At 40.2% G+C, this 10,428-nt stretch overlaps 1 protein-coding gene across 1 annotated transcript in view; it reads left to right on the top strand.

Annotated features, from left to right (window-relative positions):
- The first annotated feature begins 5,599 nt into the window (after positions 1-5,599).
- The window catches only part of CCT8 (chaperonin containing TCP1 subunit 8), a 155,408-nt gene continuing 150,579 nt past the window's right edge, over positions 5,600-10,428 (top strand). The window contains exon 1 of the mRNA XM_067142589.2: positions 5,600-5,841. Within this exon, the coding sequence (XP_066998690.1) occupies positions 5,782-5,841 (60 nt within the window). The 5' untranslated portion in view covers positions 5,600-5,781. The remainder of the gene's footprint in view (positions 5,842-10,428) is intronic.

Genomic DNA, 10,428 nt, shown 5'->3' with positions numbered 1-10,428 from the left:
TTATGTTCAAACCATGATCATATACACGAACTTCGGTGCAAAAGTGACGCAAACCAATTTACCATTCATTGATTCTCACTCTTCCAAACTGTTTAAATTATCGTACACAATTCACGGCTGTATTCATAACAAGAAATAAAAACCAAGTGCGTGGATGTGTAGTGTTGTGAAATATTATTATTATTATTATTATTATTATTATTATTATTATTATTATTATTATTATTATTATTATTATTATTGCTGAAATCCGTGGATCACATGCATACATCAGTCAAGATATTCGAGTGGCATTCAAGAATAGATATTGATATGTTGTTAATGTTTTCTTTCATAATTTTCCGTTTTTTCCGAATGCAATGCAGAAACAAATCTATCGGAAAGGAAAATCGGTTCCTTGGAATTCCGCCTTCATCTGTATATATGTTTTGTACATAACGCACTTTTCCGCTTGTATAAACGTGTTCCATTTCAATATTTTAAGCAGTTGTGAAATTTTGTAAACACTGTCAAAATAATTCAAAATAGAGAATATTCATATCAATTGGTATTCACAAAGCAATGTTTCCGTTGTACGGTATGAGCAAATAATATACTAATTTTTGTTTACTACTATTCATAAAACGCTATGTGACTTAAAAAATTTTGTAAATACGTTGTGTAAACATTTTATAAAAATGAAACCGTGGGGCAGTTTAAAATAATCACTCATCTTTTTTATCACTGAAATTGGAGGCTATTTCTTCCCAGATTTCGTCTCGGAGCACAATATTTTTATAGTCCTGATGGGAGCAGTCATATAGTTCCCGTCTTCCGGAAACAAACTCAATAAATCTCGCCTCTTCGTCTTTAGAAAAGCTCATCATGAGATAATACACGCACGCGTCCGCTGCACCCGACTGGTATACTCAGCACTGCCTGCGTCTACTGCATGCGATGATTTTTAGGAGCTGCATGAAGGAAACCAGTCCTATAGCATTCCATTGTAGGAGTCAGGGAGGGGATGGATGCAGTAGCGGTCGGCAGCAGACGCATGCGACCGCTGCACATAGGAAACCGCACCTTTATCCAACAACTGAATTGTGATTTAAGGTAAGTCCCAAATTCATCAACTTTCGTTTTTCTGTACAATTTCTTGTCTTGTGTGACCCTCTTATTAAGCCTTTTTGGTACCAGTCCCACATCCATTATTACAGCCTTATGGTCACCTATTCCTTCAATTACCTCAGTTTTATCAACAATTTCCCATGGTTTAAGCAAGAATACATCTAGTAAGTTATTAAGACGAGTTGGTTCTTGTACTATTTGTGTAAATTCTCCCTCCCAAATTAACTCATTTGCCAGTTTCTGTTCATGGGCTTCACTTGCAGCTCCATTCCATTCAACTTCCGGCAAGTTTAGATCTCCTCCAATTATTACCACATCATTATTATTGTTTTTATGAGTATAATCTATTAGTTTCTCAAAAATTTCCATGTCTCTTTCCTCTCTTCCAGGCCCGTATGTTCCTATAATTCCCACCTCCTTCATATTATCACAAATTAATTTTATCCCTAATATTTTATCCCTTTCATCGGTAAACCATTCATGTGAACAATACGTTTCCTTCCCCAGAATAAACACCCCCTCCCTTTTTATCTTCTCGGTCTCTACGATAGACTGTGTACCCTTCTGGAAATACTTCTCTATTACCCACCCTTTCTCTTAACCAGCCAATGGCTGTAGCCGTGTTGAAACACCGGATCCCGTGAGATCTCCGATGTTAAGCAACATTGGGCGTGGTCAGGATTTGGAAGGGTTGGCACGCACTGTTGGTGGGGGTAAGGGAATGGAGGAGCGGAAAGGAACTGGCCACCCTACCGCACGTAAACTCGCCTCAGGAACACCTCTGCGGAGGTTCGGACCTACCTTCGGGCAGAACACCCTTACCATCTCTCAACCACGATTCCACTCCTATCATCACATCAGTCTCATAAGATGCCATCAATGTACAGAATTTTAATTGTTTATTTACTACACTCTGACAGTTTACCAAGAGCAATCTCAGCCCCCCTTCCTCCCTAAAACTTGACTTTGCAATTGGGTAACTGAAATTCCTTACTTTCCTGAGTTTCATTTTCTAGTGTGCTGAGTCAGCTTGAAGTACAGCTGGCTCTTTCTACTAGTTTTCTTGGTTAGTATTATAACTCAAGGGAGTTTTTTTTACAGTACCGTAAAATGGGGTGAATAGGATCACTGGGGTGAAAAGGATCATAAAGTGATAAAGTTATTGACCTCATTTTTCAAGGAGTAAACGATTTTCTTTTTAAAGTTTTCCAGGAATATAAAATTATATGCTATTTTCTCCTTGGAATCAAGTAAATTTCATGTGGGGGTGTTGCCCGTCCTGACCACTGTACATTTTCCTGCCATTTGTGTCACTCTTATATGATCCTTGGTGTCACTGTGACAATGTATGGGAGTGAAATAACTTAGTCTGAATCTCAGAAACTATTAGATTCCCAGAAATCAAAGTTGTATTTTGTATTCAAAATATATTCCAGAATCATGTGTGAAATAGGCAATATTTCGCATCTATTCGGGTTTCCGGAATTTAGGTTAGCCTCGCTTTGTAATATTTGTAGGCGTATTTGGGGTGAATAGGATCACTATGCCAAGAACTTCCAAACGAGATCCGTATGCAAGGGCTTAGAAGAATCGTGATCCTGAGAGCATACAATTGGCTAAGGATGCAATTAATAAGAAATGTGTTAGCATAAGAGCTGCAAGTAAGCAGTTTTTGAAAGAGTTTTATAAGTTTTGCCATTTGATGATGGGGTAAGTGATCCTGATCACGTGAGAGAATAGTTGGACGATTCCTTCAACGCTTTTCTAAGGAGCATGCGATATGAAGAGAACATAGTGCGGTAGCAAAAGAAAAAGCTGGATATTGCTCCAGGCAAAAGCGTGACTTGTACTGAGAATGACTGATCCTCAAATGCCAACGTGAGTGAGTCTCAATGTGAAGTGGATGTTCCAGCAGCTAACAGTGATATTTTCGAACCTCCTTTGCACGAACATAATTCAAAAGGGAATGCAAGTAACATAATAGAAGTTCCTGCTGAGGAAGGTGAAAATGGGGACAGAATACTGGTTTCCTTTCTGACCAGTAAACCAGGCATTAGTTCCAGTATGAGTCACTCTTTCATTGGTCAAATTGTAGAGAAGAAAGAGAAGGATCAATTTGTGGCCAATTTTGTGAGGCCAAAGGTTACTTGTGATTATGCTGGTTACATTTACACTTTTCCTAATGTTAAGGATATACATGAATTTTCCTGTACTCATGTAAGAGGAAGACTAGATAATCCACATATGAGAAGGGGCCAATTTAAATTCAATGTGCACTGTCAGACACTGTCATCATAGAATGTCGTTCCTTGATAAAACAAAAACAAATGTTTCTCCTTCATATATGTTGTTGCCTTTACATAAACATTACAATACATTTGAACTATGTACTATAAATAACATTATTTGTTATTATTTTATTAATGAAGGCACTATTCCTGCTATAATTTTCACAGATATTTTTTACTTTGACATGAATGTTTTTTACCATAATCAGTTTTGTTTTAGTTATTTCAGAACATTAAACTATAATAGAAAGTGCAGTTATGTGTTTTAGCTATCATATAACCAATCCCATTGACCCCGGTGTGATTTGAATCGAATAGCGTTTATATTAATATGCCTGATCCTATTGACCCCAGTCAAGGGGTGAATAGGATCACTTAAAAATTGGTTAGAATTAAGGAAATATGAAGGAATTATACAATATTTGTGCATAAAGTTATAAAACATGGACTCATGTATTGAAACAAAAAAGAGGATAATTCTGTATTTGTTCTGTTGGTAGCTTAATCTTCCTCGTGAAAGTGATCCTATTCACCCCATTTTACGGTACATATCCTAAGATTAATAACATCTGGAACAATATTTGCTATCTTTCGTTTACCTGAATTGTTTAGATGAAGGCCATGCTTTGTGTAACAGTGTCTCTCGAAACTGCTGCTATCAATTACCTGTGTATTACGAAAATGTTTACAAATTTTAACCATATCTGTATTAACTTTGTCCATTTCAATGTTCACACACGAGTCTCTAATCAAATCATGCCTGTGGGGCACGTTCACTACAAAGATGTTAGTGTGAGTCAGCTTACCTAGTGTACATTCAAGTTCAGAAATGACATTCTTAGCGTCGTTGTGAGCTACGTCGTTCGTCCCGCCGATGATCACTACTGCATCACGACTTCCGAGATTTCTTGCCGCCTGCTCCGTGTTCTCCAATACCTTCTTCATTGGGGCCCCTGGATAGACGACAGCCGATGCTGCAATATCTTTATTGTTCATTTTCTCCGCAATTCCCCTCGCCCGGCTATCACCAAATATAAGAATGTTCGACACTTTCGCCGGTGCACTGTGTGGGATTTTAGGCCTAACTTTGCCGCTTCTCGTAACGGATTTTGCGCTATACGTTTGACTGCTTCCCGTACGGATACCTTGCTTACTTCCCTCAGGGCTGAAAATCTATTTTTGGTGTCAATTACAAAATTGTCCTTATTTAAGTGTACACTTTTCCTCCTAGAATCTGAAGCAACTTGACACCACGCGCTAGAATTCACAGAGCCACCGGTACTTTCGATTCCAATAAAAGTACCTTCTCCTTTAAAATCTCATTCTCCGCTTTTAATGCTTGTAAATCCTGTTGCAATAAAGAGAGAATTACAAGTACATTATCATTACCTCCACCCTCTAAGGAATGAGACGCCAGCGATTCGTTGTCCGATTGTAGGCCTAGGTTTGTTACCGCTATTCAAATTGCTCTCGCCACAGCTAACACAGGTCCAAGTATCTTCATTTTTAGCAAAACCAGCACTACATATACACTCAAAATGGTACCAAATTAAGCACTTTTCACACTGGATACCATTCTTCACTCGCTTCTTGTTTACACCACACTTATTCCCGATTATTTCGCAAGAGAACCGGGAGCTATCTTCACTTACATCCTTCGCTGACGCCATCTTGAAATGAGCCAAAAAGTTCAGGGAGATTGAGTGGTGGATTTAATGACATGACGAACGCACGCACTGCATTATGTGCTATAAAACGTATCCTGAAATCTGGTCATGAAGAAAGGATCAACGAAATAGTGAAAGAAAATTTTGCGTCCACTGCTGGTAAATAACAGTAAGAAAAGGGATTGAAAAGGTGCTCCGTTACTCGTGTCGAGAAAATTCTTAAATTTGTATGTACCAAATACAGTAGAGATTTGTTACCATGCAGCAGTGGGACGATCCTAATATATCCACTGTAACTGATAAGATTTTGTATATTTTACGTTTCTATATCTTAAGCCAAGTTCAAATGTGAAATGCTAGTTCCTGTATGTGCATTATCTTCTCAATTAGTAACATGTTAAGGATCAGTTTACATTTTATATTGGTGTTACGGACCAACTCTCATTTAACCGACATGTGCTCTGGGTGCGGTAAGTGCTGCCATCTACAATATCGCTGTAAACGCAATTCTCGCGGCACAGAGCAGGCAGTATATAGAGATTGAGACGGCGGTGAGTGGAAGGGTTCTATTCAACCTTATATGGACTTGATACGATTGGTTTCTTCACGGGTGCACGTCTGTAAACGTATTTTCGATTGAAAGGTGTATAATTTATTTGTGCGTGTGAAAATTGTAATTGAATCTGTAACTTGTGTTTAGTACAGGGAGTTATTTGATAATGGCTTTACACGTGCCGAAAGCGCCTGGATTGGCGCAAATGATGAAAGAAGGTGCCCGGGTAAGAAAAAATGATCATTCTTTTTGTGGTCGCATGTTCTCTTGATCTCACATTGCATGAATTATTGGGGTCAATGCGTTGTCTGAAGAAAACCCACAAATTTTCTTTGGCTACTGTTGAATATTGTTATATCTAAATTGGAACTCCTTAGTGTGTGTTGCCTGTCAGTAGTCTCTCTTCATGTTTTCCTTCAAACGCTACAAGTATTTCATGTTTGACAAGTTGTACACTGTCAGCTTCTTTTGTTGGGCCACATTGTCTGTTAATTCATGTTTGTATGTTTTCTGTTCTTCAGGAGATCAAGGTGGTTGTATATTTGACTTTGTACCGATACAGTAATGCCGGTCTCTTGTAAAAGAACAGTCAAAATCTGTTTTCAATCAATCGACCACACCTGATCAGCATTTAGGGATGGCATGCAGGTGACATATTCCATATAAATTATTTACTAGCGTACCCTAATCTTTTCTTAGATGTCAAAGAATTTTGAAATCTATCTGCCATCTTTCTTGGTAAATTCCTCTTCCTATAGACGAATTTGTCGCAATTTGTCATCTTGAATTACACCTTTACGTTCAAAATAGGTATGATCCTGTCTACTTTTAGAAATTCAGTTTAAGCTTATTCGTCTACTAAGATCATTTCACGCCACCTCTCCCCTGTCTGTTCCAAACATTCAACTTAGTCGAGCAGCTCTTCTCTTTAGTCCCAAGTCTTCCCAGCCCAATGTTAGCAACATTTTGATAACTCTGTTCTTTTTATGGATGTCGCGCTTTTCTTTAGATCTTTTCCAGTTCACAAGTTGAGTAACCGTGGGAAGGGTCTCGTACACTGGAATCATACTCTAATTTGGGTCTTACGGTGACTTACACATCCTCTCCTTTACATCTTTATTAAACCCACTAGGTACCCTCATAACCATGAGGTACTTTTACCCGATCACCACAGTAACACAGAGAGGACGTTCCCTCTTGGTAAAACTTACAACCTGACCTTTATCCTGTTTACCATCATACCATTGTCTGCTGTCCATCTCACTACTTTCTCCTCGTCTTTTTTCGGTCGCTCATAACCCTGTAAATTATTTAGTAGTCTGTAGGCCTACAGTATGACATAATCTGTAAAAAAACCTTATCTGTGAATCCAGTTTAAAAAAATTCATATCATTATACATTTAAGAAAACATGAAGGTCCAGTAATGCTATCTTATGGAACCCTCCCTCTTATTCACTGCAGGATCAGATAATGCTTACCCTACTCTGATTCTCTTGAGCACTGTTTTTAAGTAATTTGGCCACCCATTCAATTTGTGTAGTCGAATGGCCTTCATTTGCTCCAGTGCCTCCTATGATCTACCGTTTCAAAAGCCTTGGATAGGTCAGTAGTGATTCAGATCATTTGATATCCTGAATCTGAAATAGCTGGCTGGTACAGGGTGGCGCACGAAATGTCATACACTGGAAATTGTTTATAGAAAATGTAATATACAACGTATTGAATTCAGAATGATGTTACAACATTCACTGACATGCATGGTTAGTCTGTGTGCAGGACATGTTCAATACGTCCACCTTCTCGGTGTACAACAGCTTCGAGACGAACCCACATGTTCGTGATCACTTTACGACACAAGTCCTCGCTCAACCCTCGGAAGAAAGTCACAATGGCGCTTGCAATTGCTGTACATTTTCTGGTTTATGGTGGTAGATTCTCCTTCAAATATCCCCACAGGAAGAAGTCGCAGGGATTGAGATCGGAGCTAGATTGAGCCGCTCTGAAAACGCTTGGGATATCGATGGGACATCACACAGGGCCCGAAATGTTAATTCAGGAAGTCCAGAACAGCATTTGCTGTGTGCGGACAAGCTCCATCTTGCATGAACCATTGTGTCTCTATTGGTAGTCGTGATGCAAAGAATTCTGGAAGGATACTTTGTCAACATGTCCAAATAACGCGCACTATTGACTGTGTCATTGAAAAAGATTGGCCCAGTAATTCCATGACTGGAAATTGCAGCCCACCCACACACACACACACACACACACACACACACACACACACACACACACTTTTTCACACAGTGCCTTTCAACCTCGTGCACAATAGCAGGCCGTTCTTTCGCCCAAAACCGGACATTCTGTTTGTTCACTGCACCATTGAGATAGATGTGTGCCTCACCACTGAACCATGTGTTGTGCATTATGGGATCACCTTCTGCAATAGCCCACGCAGCGAACTGTACTCGCCGTTGCTTGTCAAGCGCAGTTAGTTTATGACCGTTTGTCATTTTGTATGGAAACACGTCAAAGTCAGACTGAAGTATTCTCTGAATTGACTGATGAGTGATGCCCAGCTGAACACATGCAGTTCTGGTGGATTTGGAGGAGCTCCGAGCCACAGCTGCTCTCACAGCAGCAACATTCTTCGGTGAGCGGACTGGCTCGAGGCGGGGCCATTTTCTCTCCAGTATGTTGCCTTCTGTTTCAAATTGCCTGGCCAGTCTGTATACTGTCTGCTGGCAAGGAGCCCACCGAGTACGGAAATGAACATGAAACCTTTTCTGGGCCCGAGCTATGCTTTTTGTTTCTGCATAAAACAACTCTATCTTCACCATCTGTTCATGCGTCAGTCTCGCCATGCTGTATAACTGGCAGCCCGTACGCATGCGGACATGTGGTGCTGCCTGTCGGATCACGCATGAAATAAGGTTTCTGTTCACATGGACATGGTTGTGAGCCCAGGTTTACACATTTTATAAATCATTTTCGATGTATGACATTTTGTGCGCCACCCTGTATCTTCAAGTTCAGCCTTGCTGGAAAAAGTTTCCGAAATCGGAGCTGGGTAGTATCCTATGACGGTAGAGACCTACGTGTTACATATCACTGGGCAAGATAAAATGTATGAATATTACCTTAAAATGCTTGTTGAAGAGAAGTGCATTCATTGCCCATTCTGGAATTCAGCCACCTTGCTCCAAGAAGAAACTTACTTTTTATAATCAAACTGACAAATCTGTCATCATTGTCCACAATACTCACCATTGGATGCATCTTATGAAGCATTGCATCGCTCCCAGAATTCCATATGCTTCTCTTGTCGACCATATGGTACTGGTTAATAGCCTTTTTTTACAGCCTCCCTTTCCCTCGCATTTTTGACTATGACTAAAACAGCTTCATGATCACTCGAATAATCTATCACTTCAGATTCCCTGTAGAGTTCATCTGATTTTGTCAGTCCCATGTGAATTAATCAGAATGCGGCAATAAGTACACATTTTTCACTTATTTACATAACGCATACCTGAAATACATTCTAATAGCTAATATGCCCTCCTTTTTGTTTTTGTTCTTTCGCATATGGTTCATGGTGCGGGTTACTGTAGTCACGTCCTAGTTTGTGAACCACGGGCAACGGCTGAGTGGCCTAGTAAGTAGTCCTGAGAGTTGGATACCAGTTGCTATGGAATGGGAGTGGGCATCTCGAACATATTCTGAGTCGTGGGCCTCCTTGTGCTCAGGCGGCTAGGACTATACTATCCACCGGTGGTCCATAACCCGTTAGAGGAGAGATCCTCACTTGGGAATATGTGCAAGTAGGGTAGCATCCTGCTTCATGAATTTATCGAGCACAGAACATTTTAAGCAAGCCTCGGACCTATGGGAGTAACGGATTCCCACTCCCATTTGACAGGCGAGGGACTCCTTGGAAACAACTTGGCGAACAAAATGGAATTCGATGGGGAGCTATCAATATTAATGGGGCTTATGGAAGAAAGTAGAACTGGCTGAGTCAGCAAAGAGGATGCAGCTGGATGTGCTAGGAGAAAGTGATATGCGGGTAAAGGGAGATAACGAGGAAGAGATAGGAGATTATAAAGTGTACTTGACGGGTGTTAGAAAAGGAAGGGCAGAGTCTGGGGTATGGCTGTTTATCAGGAATACCATTGCACGCAACATAGTTTCTGTTAGGCACGTAAATGAGCGAATGATGTGGGTAGATTTGTCAGTTGGAGGAATTAGGACTAGAATTGTGTCCGTGTATTCACCATATGAGGGTGCAGTTGAGGATGAAGTTGACAAGTTTTATGAAGCATTGAGTGACATCGTGGTCAGGGTCAACAGCAAGGATAGGATATTCCTAATGGGCGATTTCAATGCGAGAGTTGGAAATAGAACTGAAGGATACAAAAGGGTGACTGATAAATGTGGGGCAGATATGGAAGCTAATGGGAATGGGAAGCGTTTGCTGGATTCTGTGCTAGAATGGGTTTAGCAGTTAAGAGTATATTCTTCAAGCATAAGGCTATTCACCGCTACACGTGGGAGGCTAGGGGTACAGATCCATATTCGACTAGGTCTATATCATAACCGACTTCGAATTCAGGAAATCTGTTAGGAATGTACGAGTTTTCTAGGGATTTTTCGATGATACAGACCACTATCTGATCTGAAGTGAACTAAGTATCTCTAGGCCTAGGATAGAGAAAGTTAAATCTGTCTGCAAACGAATAAGGGTAGAAAATCTCCAGGATGAGGAAATTAGGTAGAAGTACATGGATATGATTAGTGAGAAGTTTCGGA

This window comes from Anabrus simplex, chromosome 3 (genome assembly GCF_040414725.1).
Source record: "Anabrus simplex isolate iqAnaSimp1 chromosome 3, ASM4041472v1, whole genome shotgun sequence".
Classification (NCBI taxonomy): Eukaryota; Metazoa; Arthropoda; class Insecta; order Orthoptera; family Tettigoniidae; genus Anabrus; species Anabrus simplex.
This window is presented reverse-complemented; position numbering and strand designations above follow the sequence as displayed.